The sequence below is a fragment of the Anabas testudineus genome, chromosome 3 (genome assembly GCF_900324465.2).
Source record: "Anabas testudineus chromosome 3, fAnaTes1.2, whole genome shotgun sequence".
Lineage (NCBI taxonomy): Eukaryota > Metazoa > Chordata > Actinopteri > Anabantiformes > Anabantidae > Anabas > Anabas testudineus.
In genome coordinates this window covers 20,652,043-20,674,664 of record NC_046612.1, presented here as the reverse complement: position 1 = coordinate 20,674,664, position 22,622 = coordinate 20,652,043, and the positions used below count along the sequence as shown (strand labels likewise).

At 41.9% G+C, this 22,622-nt stretch overlaps 1 protein-coding gene across 2 annotated transcripts in view; it reads right to left on the bottom strand.

The window, feature by feature from the left end:
- Nucleotides 1-894: 894 nt before the first annotated feature.
- tox3 (TOX high mobility group box family member 3) overlaps nt 895-22,622 on the bottom strand; it is a 39,989-nt gene continuing 18,261 nt past the window's right edge. Inside the window, exons 2-7 of one of the 2 annotated variants that reach the window (XM_026379144.1) lie at nt 19,028-19,093; nt 10,587-10,838; nt 4,217-4,480; nt 3,890-4,120; nt 3,578-3,658; nt 895-3,358 (exon numbers count right to left, since the gene is read on the bottom strand). In XM_026379144.1, the coding sequence (XP_026234929.1) occupies nt 2,495-3,358; nt 3,578-3,658; nt 3,890-4,120; nt 4,217-4,480; nt 10,587-10,838; nt 19,028-19,093 (1,758 nt within the window). In that variant the 3' untranslated portion in view covers nt 895-2,494. Of the gene's footprint in view, nt 3,359-3,577; nt 3,659-3,889; nt 4,121-4,216; nt 4,481-10,586; nt 10,839-15,933; nt 16,150-19,027; nt 19,094-22,622 lie in introns of those variants that run through there. The other variant, XM_026379145.1, reaches the window with a different exon arrangement.

Sequence of the window (22,622 nt, the reverse complement as noted above, 5' to 3'; positions counted from 1 at the left end):
TCATAAGCACTTTAAGACTGTTGCCAGTGCTTATTTGCAGTTTTCCTGCAGACCTCTTCACTCGGGCTTCTGACAGGACAGATGCTGCAATTAATCACGCCGGAGAAATGGGCATCGTTTCCACACGGAGCCGAGGAGCCAATCACCACAGCCGCAGCAGCCGACAGGCCTCGCCCCAAATTACAAATGCTTTCCTAAAAGTAACTAATTGAAAACCAACCAATGTTTGAAAATTCTATCAGGCTGCTATCACAGAAGCACAGGAGCATTTTCTCTCTCCTAATTTGTAACTAACATTAACCCATGTTCAAAAAAGTCTCAGCTGCCTTTGGAAAAAAAAAAGAAAAAAAAAAGAAAAGACCCTTCTCTGGGCCAGTGGATTCACAGCCTATTGTGAAGATATGATAATTATTGTTTGCCTGCCTTCCCTCCCCCGCTCACCATATTATTCAAGGGAGTTCAGCAAACCCCTGGGGATGTCTTGGAAATGAAGCGATTTTGAAGGGAGTAAGAAAGAAGCAGAATCCAATGCACTGGTGTGTGAGAAGGGGACTGTTATTGAGACAAGTACCAGTTACATGCTGACCTCGTCCAGCATCAACACTGTTTTTACACACGGTTACAATGGACTTCCATTCAAATCACTGAGAAACAGCACGCAGTATAATAATGCCAACATGAATGCTCATATATCCCTGCAAAGTTTTTTTCTTCTTCTTATAGAATTATTCCATAGAAAACATACAAATTTATCTTGTATACTGTAAACAACTGAGTGCTATGAATATTTATCAGTGTATTATTTTTTGAAAAACTAACAAGGAAACACCTCATAAAAAATAATGGCTAATATAACGTTTGAAATAAACCAATTCCTTCAAATAAATATTTGTGGTTGATAGTTTAATTTTGAACAGAGACAGAAAGAAATATATAATACTTCATACAAAATTATGGCTACTATCATATTAGTGATGGAATGTCTCTGGATTCGTCTTCGGTGCAGAGCGAAAAACTCAAATGTTAAATTACTTTTCCCATTGAGAGCTGAAAACAACTTTTTCAAGACCTCCATACCGATATGCATTTATTCTATGGGCAGTTTTCCAAAGCAGTTGGCTTGAAAGTAAAATACAAACAAAATTCATTGCTGCTATTGTAACTCATAAAAAAGTATAAAAGAGCAGAAATGCACTATGTGATATAGCAATCCACAGGTCGTTTAACAATGTTTTAATTAAAGCCTCACATATTAAAACTTTACAACAGGTGATATGAAAAATGTACAACGCTTTCTTTTTTCAGGGACTTCTGTACAGCTGGCAAAAATACCTCCAATGCCTTTTCAGTTGGCTTTGGCAGTGCAACAAAACTGGCTCTGCTAGTTTTTTTTTTTTGTCATTTTTTAAAACAACGACGGCGTCAAGGAGCTGAGTAAAAATACATCGCTCCCCAAAACCATCTGCCTTCATCTGCAAATTTGTATTTACCATAAAATATCCCTTTTGTTACACAAAATAAAAACATAATTTAATTGTTAAACATCTGAAGTAAAAACAAATAGATTAAAGAAGGATTTTTTTTGGGGGGGGGGGGGTTTGCCAGTTACACGCTTTTGGGCAAATCATCTGGAGGGTAAATTACTGGATAAAGGAGGTCTCGTCTCCCCCCACTCTACAAAACATGTACAGCAGATTACAGCTACAGTTTGATGATGCGATGAAATACATGATTTATGGCAGTTTCTGTCTCGGTCTGTTCCGTCAGTCAGAGATCTGCAGCGCAAGACCTTTTATTTTCAGTTCCCCTTATTCCTCAAGACATTGTCTGCATTTGTGTCATGTTTTAAATGTGTTCAAATATCACTGGGCCTCCAACGTGTGAAGATCTGATCGATGATTTCCTCCATGCCGTTGTTGAACAGTTACATCTGTGAGAATGGTTGGTGAAAGAGAAAGGTTGGAGTAAAGAAAGTCTTGTTATATACTGGCCAGTGTGGGAACAAAGACTGATGTGTGGGTTACTGGTTTCCAGCAAGGTTCCTGTGAGTCATCCAGTCCAAGCAAGAGCTAAAGAGATAAAAATCCTTTTGTTGGAACGCATTCAAAATGTCCTTTCGCTGCGCTGAACTGACAACTCTGGCCTCATAAATAAAGCTTCATTGTTAAATAAAACAGGGAAAGACACGCGTCTTTCCACGTGTTGTGTGCCCAGTCAGTTTAAATTGACAACTGAAAGACCTCACAAACAAACAAATAATCACTGAGCGCTCGCCCAAACAGCTTTCTGTCATAGCTCAGCCTATTTTATAGACAAAACCCCAACTAACATGTTTACCTCCTGTACACGCATGTGCATATCCGTCTATAACAATGGACAAGTTCTCTGTATAACATTCTAAATCTTACACACTTCTTAAGTGCAACATAGAAAAGCAACGTGGAATGATGCTTTTATTCTATTCTTGTTCTTTGAGATAGGATTTCCATTTGGCTCAGAAAATGCTGACCTGGGACAGGACCTGGGCATGGGCCTGGATTTGGGAGGGGTGTGGCTGCTGCTGTGGGGCCGGCTGGGGGCTGCCAAGCGATGCAGAGCCTCCAACTGAGTGGGGCGTACTGGGAGAGTGCTGGGGTGGAGAACACTGGGATTGATGCTGCTGTTGCTGCTGCTGCTGTTGTTGTTGCTGCTGCTGCTGCTGCTGCTGCTGGAGATGTTGCATCTGCTGCTGATGCAGCTGATGCTGCATCTGCATGTGTTGCAGCTGCATCTGCTGTTGCTGCTGATGATGTTGTTGCTGCTGCTGCTGCTGCTGTTGCTGCTGCTGCTGCTGCTGCATGTGGTGCTGCTGCAGCTGTTGTTGGAGGTGGTGTTGGAAATGCTGATGCTGCATTTGCTGCTGGATCTGCTGGTGATGCATCTGCTGCTGCTGCATCTGATGATGCTGGAGGTGCTGCTGCATCTGCTGCTGCTGTTGCTGCTGCTGGAGCTGCTGCATTGCGTGTTGCTGCACCGGTTGCATGGGTGGACTCATCTGAGACACCGCAGTGGACTGAGCTCCCGCCACCATGGCTCCACCAGCCCCCATCTGCCCAAGCAGCTGTGGTGGCATCCCAGGTGACATGTTTTGGTGGGAAACAGTGACCGAGGTCACAATCTGACTGCCCCCTAGTCTCATCTGCAGAGGTTTCGGGGCAATGGCCCGTGGTAAGGCTTGTTGGAGAGCCTGGGAAGCTGATGCCATGGAGGGGTGCTGATTGAGGGGTGAAGGCAGCACTAAGCCTGGAGACAGGCTGGTGGAGGCCAGTGTTTGCTGCACAGAGCGGATGGTCTGGGCCTCAGCTGATTCAGCTGCAGCCTGGATGGAGAGAAATGGCCAAAAATTATGTAAAAGCTCATTTGGCAAATTTCATTACAGCCATACTTTACATGTTTTAGACCTAAAATAGCTTCACTTGTTTCTGTCATTCCAAAAGTTTGCAGTGGATATTGTACTACCAACAATTCTGGGAGACATAATTCACTTTTCTGTCAAATTCGCACATTTTCCAGGTGAAAAGAAGAAACAGTTTCTCACCTTGGAAACCAGGCTAGCACGGTACGCAGCAAGGGCTTTTAAATATTCTTTCTTGGCAGCTTCTGTTTTGCTTTTGTAAACCTGCGATGACACAAAGGTATGTGTGAATGGACAATTAAAGCCTCTCTATAGTATGAAACATTGATACCTCTTAGGTAGGTAACATAAATAGAATACAGCATATTGTACAAACAAATAAATACATATACATGTACACACACACACACACACACACCCATAATTTCTGTATATCTGTTAATTATGGTACATTATATATTGATTTGAATAACTTTAATAATAATTTTGTCTTACCTGCTTCTGCTCCTCCCCCAGACCATCCCACATGGAGGCTACGATCTTGGACACTTCTCCGAAGGTAGCATTGGGATTCTGACCCTTGATGGCAGCCTGGGTGTCTCTGAAGAACAGGGCATAAGCTGACACTGGCTTCTGTGGCTCATTGGGATCCTTCTTCTTCTTCTTCTTAGGCGTCTTGGGCTTCTTTGTGGGGTCTATGGGGGCTGGCCGCTTCTCTCCAACGACCTGCGATTATGGTAATTGTTGACATTTACGAAAATGACCTTTACATGAGCAGATTCATTCCCTACAATAACTGTACAATTAAAACTTCTTCCTCACCCTGTTGCTGTCGTCCTGGTCGTCTTCGTTAATGGAGCTGGATGGGGATGGTGTCGCAGACTTGCTGGCAGGTGGAGATGGGGAAGTATGGGTAATGTTTGGTCCTGCCATGTTCAGGCTCAGCTGTGCATTGAGTTGGGATTGGTTGATGGTGGTGAGTTGATTCCGTGACATCATGCCATTGGGGCTGTTCATGTTAATGATGGACTTCATCACCATGGCCGGGTTAGGCGGGTATTGGCGAAGGTGGCCTGGTCCCACATTCTGCAAAACAAAGGTGAAGACAGTTTGATGAGTTAGTGTAACATTTAAAGTAATATTTTACTGCTCTATCTCCCTCTGCTTTCTCACACCACTGCACAAAATTACACTTCATTTCCCAAACTCAATTATTTTCTCTACTCTATATTATCTTGACACCAGAGAAGCCAACTTTTTAAGTGAGTAATAGATGGCTACTCAGTTCAGTTGATTCATTTCAAAGCTCTATTGTATGGAAATGTGTGACACGGCTGTTGACTGCCTTGTCCCTGGAGGGAAACGGTGGACTTTCCCTGCACTGTGGTACATAACTTCAAATGCCACAATACTGTTCCAGTTGCAGCATGTACTGTATGTATGCACTTACATGTCAAGGTGGCCACAGTCCTATATGCTTTAGTGTAATGTAACTTTAAGGTTATAACTTTGTAAAACAGGCACCTTTGATAGATCACATTTGATTGTCAAAAAGTGGAAAAGAATTCTATATAATACACTCCATAAATCAACCAGCTGAAGGCATTAAGCCCAAGAGCTCTGGACATGTCCCCTTCCTTTTACCATCCAAGGTATAATGTAATAACCTTTTGAAAATCTCTTTCACTTTTTTTTTTCCTGGCAAAACATTCAGTTCCTGAAAGACTGTTAGAAAAGGTGTGGGCAACATGTTTGCATTGATTGTGGTAAGGATGAAATTACGAGACCTGCCAGCTCCCCAGAGGGAAGACTGATCAAACAGCCAGCAGAGCTGACATGGAACAGAGGAGGGGACACGAACACAACAGAAAAGGTGATTTGTTCTCCCTAGGTACATCCATCTGGTATTCAGTAGCACAAACTCAATCTCTCCCAACATCAACACATCATAAACCCACGCACCTGGCTTTATTGAAAGAACCTTATGAATGCCCGTCTTCAAAAACAATATTGTAACACCATTTCAGACAGAAACATATTGGATCTACAATCCATTTCTTTCTCATATGCCATGTCTACTGCTTATCATAAATGCAATCTATGAAGTGAGAGCAGATTTATATTTACATGTGCCAGAGAAATTCTGTGAAAGGTGAGGTGAAGGTGGGAAAAGAAATTGAAGACATATTGTTGTGGTTCTTCAGATATGGACGCTTTCAGTTTTCTTGCAAATGAAAGCTGCAGTAAACAAGACTATGACCAAATTACTGTGATTTACATACATATCTGCAGCCCGCCATGTTCCAAGTGCTATTGTCATCTTCATTACTGAGAACACGATGGCTCGCAGTTTGCTCTCTGCTCGCTGCGAACATCAAAGATGTGCACACTGAGCTCATTAGTCGTGGCCATCTGTATAATAAAACTTTTGCTCAGTCCCAATGATGTAGTTTGGACTTAGAGCAATGGACCCATTCTGCCATTTGTTTGGAATATGGTGATTTCTTCTAAATGGTCTTTGGAAGATGTGAATTTTGAAAAATATGCACTGATGACCACCATTAAACACTTAATCATATCACATACACCATCACGCTAAATGTCTTATGTCACCACATATTATTGCAATAACTGGAGTGGCAGCGATTCTGCTGCTCACTTCATGTTACAAAAGAGAGCTGACGGTTATGTCAATGGAACACCAGCATTAGCACATCTGATTTGAATGAAAACATAACAGCTAATAACATACTACTGGAAGAAATCATCTTAAGTAACAGTTGCCTTGATTGTGATGTTGCATGAATGTGGCAGTAGGATGTTTGTTTATGTCCCCCTGTCTTCTCATTTGCATTTTGATTGCAGTATTGTCAGCACTCACAGCAGACATCTAACTAGATATTTTGATAGTCATCGTAAATCTGCAAATAAGTCCTTATCTTGAGTACACAGTGGCCAGATGTGCCCTCCTTAGTCAGGTTTGTGAGTGTGTGTCTAGGTGTGTTGTCTGTCTGTGTGGCTGCTAACAAGCAGAAATCTTCTCTCTAATCAGTAAAGGTTTTTTTTTAAATGTAAATTCAGTTTGTAATATTCCCCATTGTGTTGCTTTTAATGTGAAAGATGAAATAGCTGGCAACAACATAATGCTACCAACAATATGAAGCAAAGAAAAGTAAAATTACTCTTGGCTGCTTCCACTTTTAACACAGAAAACACTCCACACACAGCCACATAAAGCATTCTGAAAACTAGCAGATGAGAAAAAAAAGAGACTATTGACAATGTGTCAAACCCTTTCCACAATAAACGCACGCCAATAAACACAGCAACTGGACTCTGAATATTATGCATTCAGCGAGTGATAAAAATCTCAACACTGATGTCGGTGAAAGCCGCCTTCAGTCTGTTCTTAAAGATATTGGAAATCAGAATTTGGGGTGAATTTATGAACAGTGGCACCATGTACTAAGCTATAACAGACTGAAAAGAATGTTAACAAGTTCAATTTCCATTCAATCAATGCCAGAGCTCTTGGAAATGTTCCATGGCAGGAGAGGGGTAAAATCATCTATATGGTAATTACAAGGATGAATCCCCCAGTAACTTTCGCCAGCATGAAAGGTCAGTCCTATTAAAGATAGTTTATCAGTGCTTTGCACATATTCCTTTACTATGCTTCTATATGGGTACATCATTTTATTTTTTCCCTCCGTTTTCTGCAACCTGCTGAAGTCTGTGCTTAAGCCAAATGAGAAAAATGGAATTTTGAATGCCAGTAAAGGCTATAATAGCATGAAGATAAATTGTTTTTCTTTCCCCTGCCCTGTCTCAGGCAAACACACTCTCTCTTTCTCTCAGTGGTGTACAAGCCCAGTCTATCGCCCCAACCTCTAACCCCCACTTTAAAACAAAGCTCTCCCGCTCTCCCCCTTGTTCTGCAATGCTCGTAGGCTCCCTCCCCTTCAGCCGCTGACCCATACCCCTTTCCACCATTTCTCCTGATGCATTATGGGTACTTAAAATTTGTCCAACATGACATCATTTCATTTTGAGAGCCCGAGAAAAGTAAATTACAGACTCAATCATGTAGAAGGTCAAGCTGAGACTTCATTACAAGTATTGCATGCCTGCATGAATATCTTTCATTTCTGACTGACCCAATATGTCACAATAACAGTCTGTTGAGGGAGAAAAGAAAAAAGAAACAGAGCAAAAAAAGAAAAATCCACTCTCTTAAATTGATGTACAACTCATGTCAGTGCTTGGAATGGAGATAAGAGGGAAGTGTAGAAAAACATGCTTTCTGCAACAGTGCTCACATTTTCCATTTGATTCAGGATATAGTGGTTTCTGACCAGTCAAAACTGAGGGCATTATACTCACAGGCAATCTCCACAGTATTGAGGCATATCAAATCATCTGAACAACAAACTACATATGGCTTTTTCAGCCCCACTTTCATCTGGCATGATGCATGTGTCCCAAACACACTATTTTGGATTAGATATTAGCATATCTTTGCTGCTGTAAAGCTAATGACATGTGAAGCAGCTAGTTGGTAATGAAAAATACATAATGCATCACCACATAGTGGAAAATGTAATAAGACAGCAGGGCTCATATCCCCTAAATATTGATTTTTACATCTAATACAACTAGTAGACTACTGTAGGTTTTCAAATCCAATCATGGAGGACACAGAGCACTCTGTACATGCTTACATGTGTCAAGAAAACCCTAAAATGTGGTGAAGGCACCAGGTGCTTTTTGAAATAGAACCCTGAGACCCTTGCTGTGCAGCAGGGAGAAAATCGAGAAGAAATTGTGAATAAAGCAATACTGGCAGCTCTAACTCCAGTACTATTTGGCACTATTGAATCTCAATCACAAATCAGGAGGACACATGCTGGGAGACAAAAATGAGAGTCAGAAGCTTGTTAGGAGAGCAGATTAAATAAATAATGACTTCAGATTCTGGGCTTGCCAGGCACACTGCAGCTGAAAAAATGTATTTCTCTTTGTAGAAGCCCAGCATCTGTGGCCAATTTGCAAGACATACGCTGAACATTATGGGGAGAGGAATTAGCAGAACACTTGGCAACGCAATGACATGGAAGAAGCTTTTCAAAATAGCCCAGGTATATTCACTGGTTGGGTTTCTCATTAAGTCGTGATAAGAGACAGGCGTTCACACACACACACACACACACACACACACACACACACACACACACACACACACACACTAAATATTCTCCACCAGTAAGATAGCACCGAGAAAGAAAGCCAAGACAAGTGTTTGGGAAATATGAGCATGGTGGCTTGATGAAAAATGTAATTGCAATAGTGCACGGTTTATTTGTTTGCCCCTGCAGCCATAACAAATAACACAGAATGTAATCATGTATATAAGGTTGTCATTCCTTTATCAGTGTGCTGACAAAATGACAAAACACCCCTCTTAGGGCCTCCGTAAATCATTGTCTCTGTATATAGAATGCAGCTCTGTTACTTATCTCATTTAAAAGTTGCGTTTCTTTTCATGGCAAAGATAACACCATAGATGAATAGAATTTCTATAGGCATTGTCACAAGACTTTTGGGGATCAAACCCATTTACAGGAAAAATGAAGGGCCACCACAAGCCTTCTTGCGGTACAATGTGTGATGACTGATAACGAGTGAGTAGTGTGCAGATGACAATGCCACGAGGCAAGGAGCAGAAACCCACATTCTCCCCTCAGTTTTTAATAGAGTCTCCACACAATCAGAGACATGAGCCATGCAAATGGTGTTAAAGAGGAATAATGTTTGAGAATCAAATCTAATCCTCCAGCAAGTCGTGAGAACAGTCAGGAATGTAATTGTGTCAAGGTTCCGTTTCTTCCAGATGTAGAAAGCTTAACTGACCATGAAATGAAAATTCTTTAGGCAAAAGCCTTCTGGGGCTCACTTACTGTATGAGGCAGAGATATTTTAAAGGCTGCAATTATTTCACATGCTAGAAGCATGGAAGCAGAAAAAAAAAAAAGAGCTGTAAAATTTTATAGCCCCTTCCCATATGGAATGTAAATAAATATCTGTAATATCAGTGCGATTCAACAAATGTGTTAGAGAGAAAGAGGAGACGCAGGGGGTCTAAAACACATTTCATTTATTCACACAGTTATAATGATCATGGCACCTCTTCTGTGCTTTGTGCTTCACAAAGCAAATTCAGCATCGATATCATTGTCTCTCCGCTCATGCCTCTGTCCTTTCATTTCTTTTACTCCTAAATGAATCTTCCATTGCTGTAATAGGTCTGTAAGACAACTAGTCAGCCAGTGACATTTCCATTTTTCCTCCTCAATGCTTCTATGATTGTGGCATTTGAAAATGCCTTTCCACCCCGAGACAACAATCTCACAATCTATAGCACATAACCATATCAACATAAATAGAGTGATTACTTTGTCTACTGTTCCATGTTTTACCATCTGTATCAGAGGAAAGGAGGATTAAGTTAAAAATATTGTTTGTCGAGACCTCACTAGGACACAGCTCGTTCTACACTCAATTCTAACGGCTTGTGTGTGTTTTGAAGACTTTGTGTGACATTGGACAGAAGCATGCATCAGCATTTACGGCAGGAAAAAAAAAAAAAAAGGGGCTTGCGGAGGCAACGTGAATTAAATATGAGCTTGTGAAACTGTGGCACTTTTGGGTCCCATTTTTACTATCCTTCTGAATACACTTTGTACTCTAACACCTGTGATCTATTCACATCTGCTCACCTTACAGCGAGGGAGCATCCATGCTCTGTGAGCCTTTTTTTTTTTTTTTTTTAAATCCTCACAGTAAGAAACATAATATCATGACATTTACTGAATGTGATCATATACCTCCTGTGTTGTAAACAAGGCCAGATGCTGTGCCAGATGTGCTGACAACAGGAGGTGTACAAAAACTGTGAAGGTGACATTATGGTTGAGTAAAAGGGCTCATTTAAGCACTGTATGCTTTTGATATCAGTGCTTTCCAGTAGTATATACTTATAAATCGCATGTCTTACTTTGGGTAGCACATCTGGAGGTGCAGCTACAGCTAGGATACGTACGACAAATGAGGATAACATTTCTCTGTTTTCTAGTTGCGGAAGATAAAGACACTTTTTGATATACAAGTGGTAATTAAACGTAAAAGAGCTCACCACAGGTTGGCCGTTATTCACAGGCACCCCGTCCTGGTCCATCATGTTGCGTGAGATAGTAATAGAGGGCAGATCCAGGCTCTGAGGGGGGAACTGAGGGATTAATGGGCCCCTTTGTGGAATAGGGGGTTCTGGCATTGCTGGGAAAGGTGAGTCCACTTCGGACAGACTGAGACCAGACTCTGTCTCAGGCGGAGGTGTAATGGGAGGAATCTCAAACTCCTCGTCTCCCAAGCTAGGCGTATGAAAAGTCTGGAAAGAAAGAATGAAGAGGAAAGTCATGAAATCCATAAACACAATGCATTTGTTGAAGCAGGCCTTATCTAACATACCGGAAGGAAACCTTTAGGGATTAAAACAGACTACTTTGTTTAAAAGAAGGAGTGTTTCAGTTGGGCGGTAATACACTTGTCTGTAAGTGCAGTAAGATGTAACATTTCCCAAACCTATTAAAGTCCACTTAGAGGGAAAAGAAGGAAAAAGTCCAGTGAGGAAGAAGACGTCAAAAGCAAAAATATCAAGCTGCAATCACGGGAGAGAGAGGATACATGATAAAAGCCCTTAATCTTAGGGATGGAAGATGTTGGGTTGAAGTGCAATGAAAATACACGTCACAGAGAGATGGGTTTAAAGAACATTTTCAAAGATTATTACGCTTGGCCAGAAGTGTTTCTCTTTGTTCCCCTTGCCTGCACCCTTAAATCTGCTCATCAAACAGCCTAATCCTTCTGCCTTTCAAATTAAAGCTTTTGGTCACACTTAATTTGCTTATGTGCCTTCTTGGAGATGGGACTGTTCACCTACTTGGGTCTTGTTTTCATCTGTGCAGTGCATTAAGCCACTCTCTGGAAAACCAATATATTCATATCCTTACAATGATCACTCGCCAGGTCCACACAAACGCAGCTGAACACAGGGCCAAACACTGTGCTGTTTGAGGTGCTGGGATTGGCTGCTGCAGTTAAGTTATTGAAAACCTCCTCAAAGCACGGGTCTCTTAGTAAAAGTGACATGATTTAAACTGCTACATGTAGCAAGGCTTGACATACGGTTTGAAAGCTTAGTGGTATAGTCCTGAAGTCACGCTAAAACTCCCAGAATGCTGCATTGGGAGAGCCTCGGGATTATCTCAAACGCTACTTTCTTTACTTCGTGTCACTTTTACATCAGTGTTTAAGAGCTGCTTCCAGAAATCTCATCAAGTATTTGATATTTCTCAGACAATCTGGTGTAAATAGGAATTATTAACCTTTTGGTACATCTGCATTTCATTTTCCGAGGGATCGTGAGTTCTAAAGAGATAAATCTAGCTGCTCTGAAAGGCCGGCTGGTTTTTATCATTCTCTGTTTACTCACGCTTAAAACTTGTCAACGTTCCTGCCATAACAGAGGTGAGCATGCCTCTGCAGTCAACAACAAAGTTAACCAGCCTTGCCTTCCTGGTCCTTCTCACCTCTGTATCTCTGTCTCCGGTAGTGGATGGAATAACAGAAGGGAGACAATGGAGGGAATATGCCAACACAGCCCTTGATTAGGGAGTATTAATGTTCCCCTTGCCTGCTTTAGCACACAGACACTTGAAACTAATTTGTTGCCTACTCAGGGCAGCTGTCTTTACAAGCACTGATGAATTCCAGTGGCAGAGGCAGTTAATAGAGTTCTCATTCCCCCCCCTTTTCTCTCTCTTTTCCTGCTCCCTACCACCATTTCACTTCTCAATGCTTGTTTCACAGCTAAAGAATCAGTTCTCTTTTCAGAAGGAGCTAAGGTCATATTCATCATAGCGCCGGCCTCTGGTTTGCAGAGTGCAGAATAAATCACAAGCACCTTCTGTAGGAACCATTTACTTTGAGTACACAGCTGTCGCATTACACTTCACTCCACAAAAAATCCCTCTAAAGTTCACCATTCGCCTGTTCGGCAGCACGTGAATCAAAACACACTGTTTATAAAGTCAATAATACAAAACTGTCATGACTCGTGGACAGAAAGCATCAGTAGGATATGTAAAGAATGAGAGCTCGTCCATCATCTTCTCGTCTTCTTCCCCACTTCCCCTGCGGAGCAGGGTCAATCTCCACACCAGCCTTGAGAGCTATGGTCCCAGCCTCATCTGTATCACATCATGCAGCAATCTGAAAACACTGGCACACCATTAAAATCTCCCTGACACCTCTGTCTAGATCTACCCTACTCCAATACTGTCAAATACACAGCACTGGCTGTAATGCTTTTGCCACATTTATCCACAAAAGCCTTTGCAGGGATGCTTTTGACGAGAAACATATCGCTATGGATACAGTTTGCCGATGTAAGTTGGTTTCCAGTGGTGTTTCATTGTGCAAGGTAATTCAGGGCAGAGCTTTGGTATACAAGCAACTGGACCCTATAGGCTGGTGCACTGTGTCCTGAAATACAGAGCCAACCTAGAGATTTGAGAAAACCTTCAAAGCAGAAGGTTGGCTAAGGTGACTTCCTTTTTTTTTTAGGAGAGCAGCACAAGCACAACTGTGACCTTTAAGTGAAACACAAACGTGTACTTGGAGCAGAGGAATGCTAGTGTTTAGTGTCTGTTAAACAGCATGGAGGTTGAAAACAGAGAGGAAAAAATATTACAGGGGAAAAGGGAAAGATGGAGTAAGATCGGTATCAAACACCGTGTGTGTGTGCATCATCTCTCTTTGTTAGTCATGATACAAATTAACATGTACACCAGGGGCACTGACAATGGAGACATGCCGTTTGTGTCTCATTTGGGGGCAGGGGGCATGGAAGATGTTAGCTGTCCGCAGAGAAACAGCTCTCTCCCCAGGGAAGAGGTGCCAGATTTTACTGGAACCCACAGAGTGTTACAGTGTTGCACACTGGCTGGTGTCATTTCACATAAAGCCAGTCTAATTCTGCACCAGGAGCAGCTTAGGGGGCTCTGATTGGAGATTAAGAGATGCACAATCCACTTTCTTCGCATCATCAGCCTGATTATCCATTTAAATTGTTCTGAAAGGCTCAGCAGAGCCAAGTGCCAAGCTAGATACTGGCTTGGGATGTGCAGGCATGTACATGTTAAGGGCTGGGCAAGGGAGAGGACAACAGAGAGAGAGAGAGAGAGAAAAGAAAGAGTCCAGTGTGCACGACTGTCTGTTGGCAGTCACATGCTTCAGTGGTATGAGGACAGAGCATGGTTTGTAACAGAGAGGCCTGATGTACCCATCCTGAGCATGGGCATGGGAAATCTCCAGTCTCAAGTCTCCAGTGCATACTTCAGTGGTATACCTGGACCAACTATACTGTGCAAACACTGATTTCAATAAATATTATATTCTGCCTGTTGGCTTACCTGATTTGTGGAAGAATCATACATAGTCAGTTACATGACAAACGTAGAGAACTCACGAACATGCTCACACTGACAATGCAAAAACTTCAAGGAAAACCACAGCGCAGATATTCCCCTAAAAAAAACAAATGCCAATTTCATTTTGGAATGGAAAAGGGACAGTCATAAAAACATTAAGTGTCCGTTCACCATAAATATCTGAACAAAATTTGCTATTAATCCATTATTTAATTCTCAAGACATATCTCTCAAAATAAAAAATGCCACATGTGGCTCCAGTGTAAAGGTCAGGGGGTCACAAAGGTTATTGGGATTCATCTTCTGGGGACCATGAGTGCCTGTACAAGTATTCATGGCCAATAGTTTTTAAGATAGTTCAGTCTGTGGCTAGACAAACCCAGGCCTGCTGCTAGCATGGATAAAAAGAACTGTCTGATGTAAACAGTATGTGTTGGTTTACACAGGATTCATACGTCTGTATACAGTAAATAAAATCTTGTCACGATGGTTACAACAGTAGAAACCATAGAGGAAGGTGTGTATCAGTGAGTTTTCCTATCTGATGCTGGATCGCAGTAGCAAGTTGGTGGCGCCCCAGGTGGCAGCCTGTTGCAGCAGCTCTGGTTATATCTGTTCTTTTTTGTTAGTTTTTGTTGGTCTTTCTACTCTTTTCTGTCTTCTTTATTCTTACTAATCAGATAGGCAGTGGATTACCTTAAAGTATTTCAGAGTTCAGGAGCAGTTGTATTACTTAGCAGCTGATCGCGCTCTCCAGGCCTACACTGTTAGGAGCGAGGCCCCAGAGCCCAGTGGGGCTGAGAAGAATATGCCGGCGATGCAGGGCTGGACTCAAACGGAAAGAGTGGATGAGAAGGTTTAAACCTTTTCTCTCTACTGTCGTTGGGGGAAATGTGAGGTCCCTGGCAAATAACGTGGATGAGCTTGGAGCGCTGACTATGACCCAGCAGAGAGTGCAGTATTACGTGCTTTACTGAGACATTGCTGCAGGAACATATCCTGGACTCCAACTGCACCACCAGCTTCTTCCAGACGGTGCAGGCTGACAGAGACTGAAAGCAGAGCAGTAAGAAGAGAGGAGGGGGGATTGCGATGCTTGTGAGTAACAGGTAGTGTAATACTGGACATGTTATTGTGACAGAACGTCACTGTAGCCCGGACATTGAACTGTTAGCTTTCAGTCTGCATCCATATTATCTGCCGAGGGAGTTTACATGTGTTATTGCTATCACGACATACATTCTGCTGTCAGCAGCTGCCGAGGTAACTTCACTCTGTTACCGATAGACTTTAACCACGTGTCTCTTTCCACAACTCGTGCAACTTTTTCCCAGTACGTTAACTGACGTACTGGGAAAAAGACAGATATCAACTTTTGTGTGGATAATATCCCAACCACGACAGTAATGTGCTTCTCCAACAATAAGCCCTGGATTAACCGCAACCTGAAGCAGCTGCTGAACAGAAAGAAGAAAGCCTTCTTGACAGGTGACAAGCACCAGGTGAAGATGGTTTCAGGGAGCTGAAGTGAGGCTGAGGGAGAGTAAGGATGCCTACAGGAGGAAGCTAGAGAATCCACTCCAACACAACAACATGAAGCATGTGTGGTCTGGTATGAAAAAAAAAAAACGCACCCCCCTCCAGCAATGAATACAAGAGACTGCCACCAAGCCACACCCATCACTGCGGACACCATAGAAAATTGGATCCCACCATTACCCCCCTACTCCAACATTACCACTCCCCCCTGTTTCCAGCAGCCAGGTAAAGAGGCAGCTAAAGGTTGAGGGTGAACCAAAACAAGGTTTTAGGACATGTTGGAGTCAGCCCCAGATTCCTGAAGGCCTTTGCTGATCAGCTCTGTGGGATCCTACAGCACCTCTTTTACCCCAGCCTGAGACAGAAGTGTCTGCTGAAAACATCATGTCCCATGCCCATGCCAAAATGTTCATCTCCAGCATCCCTAAATGATTACAGACCAGTTGCCATTACCTCACATGATGAAAGTTCTGGAGAGGCTAGTGCTGACCCATTTGAGGCCTCAGGTGGCAACATCTTTGGATGCAGTACAGTTCGCCTATCGTCCCCAGGTTGGAGTAGATGATGCCATCATATACCTGCTCCAAAGAGCTCTCTTGCACCTGAATGGAGCACGCAGCACTGTGAGGATCATGCTTTTTTGACTTCTCCAGTGTCTTTAATTCAATCCAGGAGAGAAGCTCCTAAAGATGCAGTCTGACTCCTCCACAGATTTCTGAATTACTGACTACCTGACGGACAGACCACAGTTTGTATGGCTGAGGATGTGAGTCTGAGCAGGTGATCAGCAGCACAGGAGCACCACAGGGAACTGTTCTCTTACCATCAGATCCAGGGACAACAACAAATTAAAGAAACAGATTATTACAAGTAACTATTAACTAGTTAGTTGGAGAGATTTGCTCCAATTAACACTGGGGGGAAAGACTAGAACAACTTCATTTTATTTTATTCTATGCATCTATCTATCCCTTTACTGCATATTATGTTTTCAATATCAGGACAATGAGCAAGAAAAAGCTTTTAAGGCAATATTGTCAGTCCCTTAATAAATGCAGTAATACAGTTCACAGATGCAATAACCAAGACTTGTTAAAGGCAGCAGCATGCAATTATTGCACATAATAGGGCTCAGAATCAATAGAGGCAGCACTGAGGATCCAGTTTCATATATCTAGAGAGATAGTGTGCAGCTACTCAAATGACAACATCAACCATGGCACCCCTATTCAACATTATTTCAAATTTGGATCATTTGTAGTCCATTTCTACATATTTATAGTTCATTACATGTCTCTAATTTGATTGGGAAAGTAAAATGATACATCTTAGTGGAACACAATCTCAGTGTACAGTATCATTTTCCCTGTGGAAAGCAGTCAAGCTTCCCCTGCTAGGATGTATGCTTTACCAGGCACAGCAAGGTCATCTTATCTCATCCTCTAAGTGCATAAGGTAAATGATACAGCAGCCATATAAACAGCAAAATGCAAGTTCTGATGTAGAAGCATTCCCCCTTGTGCACAATGCATAATGCATGCAATTTGAAATAAACTGTGTGTTGCAAGGAAAATGGTAGCTTGATTAAACAGGCTTATATTTAGCTTTTGTGGTAAATAAAGGAAGTAAACAACAATCTACTTTGATTCAAAGCTGTGACAACAACACTAGTAAAATATATATATATATATATATATTTCAGCAACAAGCATGAAACTTTTGATGAAACAAATATTATATTATTTCTTAGACAAATAAGAGTTCATCTCTAAGTGTTACAATCTAGCATTAGCTTCCTGCACTTAACAGATTAATCTTTTTTTTTTTTTTTCCACACAGGCTAAAAACTTTGACAGTAACCAAATTAACACCTCTAATCATATCTTTCCCATGACCTAACTTGAGAAAGTTAAAAGTAAAGAGGTATGGTTACACAATAAGCTGAAGTGGAACATATTTTATACAGTAATCCTCTGGTTTGATTTGAAAACAATACATAATCAAATGTGGTGGCATAAATTTCGCCTTGCTCTCAAACCTAGCTGTTCATTATGGAGCCCGCATAAAGAAGACTTCCTTTCTCATTGTATCCTGAGCCCAAGGCAGACATTATATAGATTAATATAGCAAACTCAAACTCAAAGAGGAAGTCACTTTAATCTTACTTTAGCTCAGATTGCAACAAACAATACTTTGGACACCCCATTGCTTGAGAAAAAGAAAATGCTGTCTCTGTCCCTCTAAGTATTATACCATCTGTGCCCGAACACTGGAAACAGTTGTTTCTTTTGACAAAAACGCAAATGAGCTGGGCTGTTTTTCTTTTTTTTTTTTCTTATCAAGGAGTCCCTCGTACCCCCACCTACCCCGCCTGAGCCACAGTGGGCCCTCACAGCTGGGGGCTGAACGCTCTCCAAGCAGCTTGTGTCGCCGTGGTCCTGGCTGCAGTGGGCCCCAGCAGAGGATACAGATGATGCACCAAATCACTGCAATGTGGGGGGGGGGGATGAAACGTCTTCTATGACACTCAGTGGCTGATTTATGTACATGAGGTCATGAGCTTCAAACAGCTCTAAGCCTGAATGTCACAGTTTTGATCCAACTGCTCAAAACTGGTGTAATTAAAAACACCAAGGTTAACAATGAGATCTATCTCAGTGTTTTGGAGCTGTGTGTAATGATGCTTTGCTGTTCTTGGAAGCCAGATCAATCTCCCCTGCTAAACTGGAGGAGATTGGTCTGTTTGAACCACAGAGGATGATGGGTATTTTTGGTACACTTGTCTCTAATGACAGGGCAGCAGAGTGGGTGGAGGGGGAATAAAATGGATACATTTAGCACACTGTTAGGACTTCTATGCCTCGGAGAGGAGGTTATTTACCTCCAGAGAAACAACTATTCTCTATCCCTTCTCTCTTTTAATGCAGCAGCAGATAAAACTGAGTTGTTCCACAACCAAAGGTTGTTGGGGACATTTTACTTTTTGTAAGTGTAAGTCCTGATGTCTTAGCAAAAAAGGAAAAAAAAAAGCTTTGTGAGACATCACTTCATCTTACACAATGAATTCAAGGAAGTCAGACCACATCAGCATCAACAGGGTGAGCCTATAGCTCATCTTTTTATGGGCTTAGAGTCTTGAATGGGTCTCAGGACAGGAAGCATTTGAGCCAGCAGCATTTCAGGTAATAAAAATATTATTTCCTGTGATAAAATGGAAAGATTCAAATTGGAGTTTATCATCATGCATGTTTTAGAGGGATTTACTGAGCTTCCAGTTCATCATATTGGTTTTACTGTTTCCTAGTCTATATTTCCTTAAGTAATGAATCATGAACCGGGGTGTAATATCAAAAAGTGCATTAGCATAAACATAACACCACAAGACAAGATCTAAATAAATGAAAAAATGGGTTTAGTTAATAACAAGTAGAAAAGGAGAAAGAAATATTTCTTGGCTGAATTTGTATTGAAAAAGAAAAGTTAGATTTGTTGAGTTTCCCATGTTCAAGGGGGAGTTTTTAAATAGAGAAGAGTAAAATATACTCACATCACCAGCAGCGAGCAGGGCGCCGTTTGCTTCCGCCATGTTCATGTAGTTGTTGTTATTCTGGAACTGCAAACGAAGACAAAAAAAAAAAACACACACACACAATCAGTCTGGTGGTGTAGGATAACATGCAGTGTAACCAAAGCTGCTCCTCTTTCATAATGGACACCTGTCACTCAAACAGATTGTCACACTTGGCTCTGAATGTTTACACATGGAGTTAACCCCTTTCTCTACGCACGCGGGCAAATTCTCCCACTCCGCCATTATTGTGACATGACAAGAGGCATGTGAGAGGCCCAGGCCAATTCAAACCAGGGTAATGAGAATCTGGTCTGGCTATTCAGCTTTTACGGGATGGCAATTAAGGATATGGTTGCATCACAATGCCAAGTATCAAGATGCTGTGGCAGGTTATTAACTTCAAATAACCTATGGGAGAGGAGTGACACTGAGGGCAAAATAAGGAGGTGGGGTGTGTTTTTAATACATGCACAGTACAGTTTGGTTAATTGTAGTTAGGTTAAATAAATTATTTCGTACCATGATTTTTTCTTTTACATGTTTTTGTATTTTAGTTTCATCCTGTTTAGCAAAAATAAAAGTGTGTTTCTTTCTTTTCACACATGTACCTGTTATAATAACTATAATTTCAAATGAACAGGGAGTGTAAACACGCGTCAGTGTTTAAAATGGCTGATAAGCTATTAAAACCCTGTACTTTGGTAAGATAACATGTTTTCGCCCCCCATCACCACCATCACCATCACCACCACCCCCAAAACCCACACATAGCCTGCTGGCAAAATGGCAGCCACTTCCTTTCTTTGGAGACACAACCACGCTGACAGGTAGGAACAATGGGACATAGAATGAAGAATTATGGGGTAGCAGCTGGGCCCAGGAGCACAATGCACCTCTCTGTGAGTGAGGAGTGCAAAACCCAGCCTACACGCTCCGAGGAGAAAGAATCACAGTATGTTTGCGTCTTCACGAGGTTCCACTCATGAACACTCCCGCTATTTTCAACACAGCTCACAGTCATTTCGTTTGTGGGTTTATTACTAAATCACTCTCTTAAAACATTATGAGTGGCGAGGAACTCCAATAGGCGAGAGCGAGGAGAAAAAAAAAAAATAATGGCTTCTTATCTTAGCAGAAGCCAAACAATAGCGGAAACAAATTAAGATCAGAGCAAACTGAGAAGTGCATTAATATATTTTCCAGCCCTTTGTGTGTGTTTTCTTTTCTCCTTTTCTTCTGAGCGGTTAGTATGCGAATGTAATTACTGAAAGAACTGCTGCTAATCAACTGCGAATGGTATCCATTAATTAGTCTATGCCCTGGAGAGAGAGTGGGGAATCAGCAGCAATGTTAACAGTGTCATGCACCGATGAGGAGCGGAGCCACAAGCTCTGCTAGCAGTTGCTGAAGCAGGTGGTTTGCGCTGTCGAGGCCTCCGGTGCCATCTTACCTGGAGCTGCCCCACTGAACTACATTTGACTTGAGCACTGGGGTTGCACTAACGCTCAAAGAAATGAGTAGAAAAAGACCCATACAGAGTCACAGGCCTCAAGTGGGAAACATTTCTTAATGGACGGTCCTCCTTCACTCCCCAGCTGTGCGTAACTTTTGAAACATGACATGGCGAGGTTACGTCAGCCACTTGGCTGGTAATTAACCTTACGCGAGGCTTATCTTGGAAGTGTTACTCCGTCCCCCTTCTTCTTTTAGATAACAAATTGAAGTCTCAGAGATATCCCTCTCTACTGAAGCACTAGGAACATTGTTCTGATTGTGGGAGGAGATATGGCTTCATGCAGTGGTGTCTCTGTTTCTTCTATCTGCGTGCCTCTCTCGATGCGAACAAGACTTTAAAGAGAGAGCAGACAGTTGCTCTTTATTATTAATAGTTCTCCAAAAATTTGAGAGCAGAGCATCTTAACAGCGGACAGCTGGCAATCTTCTATTATAGATGAGTGTGTACTTTGTTGCCTGTTGCGTGTAATGCTTCTGCAAGCAGAGGAGCTTTGTCTCAGGTTAAATGCAAACGTCTTAATGGCTTTAATAGTCACACGTTTTCAACTCAATTACTCACCAAGTTACACATCACTGAATAATGTGGATGACAACTTCACAAGCAATGCAAGCGTTCATAATATATAATACCAGGAAGTGATTTGCCATTAACACACCACTCTAAAAGGTATGGTTGAATCACATAGCATAAGCAAGGACACTGATCGGAATCACATTGGCTTCATTAAAGAAAACACAATCAACTTAAGCCAAGTGCTAATTAGTGGTGTGAAACTACTCCCTGAGCTCTGTCTCTCTGTGCCATGTTTTATTGTGTTTCCAGGTCCCTTTAAGAGCAGTTCCAAATTTCCTCCAAGAGCTGTGACTAACCTCACAAGATATGTCCCCAGCCATCAGTATCAATCTTCACCATTAAGGACATTTTGTGGTGCGGCCCAGGCTGGAGGCCTCGATGGATGGAGCAGAGATTGCTACTGTTATTCCCAATTCATTTTTTGGGGGAGGAGGCATTCGACACTCATGTTCGCGGCAGTGCCAATTGAGTTAAATGCCAGATGAAATTAAGTGTGATTGGAGGGACCACGCAGCTGATGGTGAGGGACCGAGCTAAAATGGGTCAGCACAGACAATAAAGGCTCTGTAATTAAAATGATGTGATGAGCTAGACAAGAGCTGCTGCAGTCGTGTGAGGGGCCAAACAACTATGCGTGTGCACGGAGAAGCATTTTGGCAATGAGAGATGTAAGAGGAATAAAAGTGTTGCTCCTGAAACACAATAAACTGGCTTTAAATGTCTTGTAAAGTACTATAGCAACAGCTCAGGCAGGGATGTTACATCCATTCAAGAAACCACCTCCCTTGTTCACATTTCCAAAACCTAGTCGTACTTCTAGAAGGGAACCATAGGGAAGCTATAGAAAAGGGTACTTTAAAATAGCTGGTGTAGAAGGCTTTTATTAACAGAATGAATTCAAGGTTAAAGGTGTTCTGTAATATGAGTCGCAGTAAGAGCCAGACATGGCTACATGGTAGAGCAAACACTGGGAACTCAGTGTTTTTATTTCTCCCTCTGCACCACCAGCACATTTCTTCAATAACTGTTTAACAGGAGAGAATTAAGAGCTTACATGGACCCTGATCCTGACGTGAAAAGACTCCACTGTCTGCATGATTGCAGGCAGACAGAAAACCAAGCTAGCTCACAGTGAACGGGATGAATTTGAATTTACAGGGTTTTCTGTAAATGCACAGCACTGCCTTTCTTTTCATTCTACAGTACATGCAAGTCAAAACAATACCTGATGGATATTCTTTGAATCACTGTGAAATATTCTGTTATTCATTAGCAGATCAAATAGTTGCAATCAGGATAAAAAAAACAACATATGCGCATCCATTCTGCGCCTATGTAATTTTGATGCTTGGTTTTGTTCCCAACTTTCAAATCCCAGGGCAGGAATATTTGTATGAAAGAAAGTCTAGTGGGAAATAAGGTGTTTTACAGCTATTATCGCAAACAAAATTATTTCAACCTCAGGGCGAACACAATATTGCA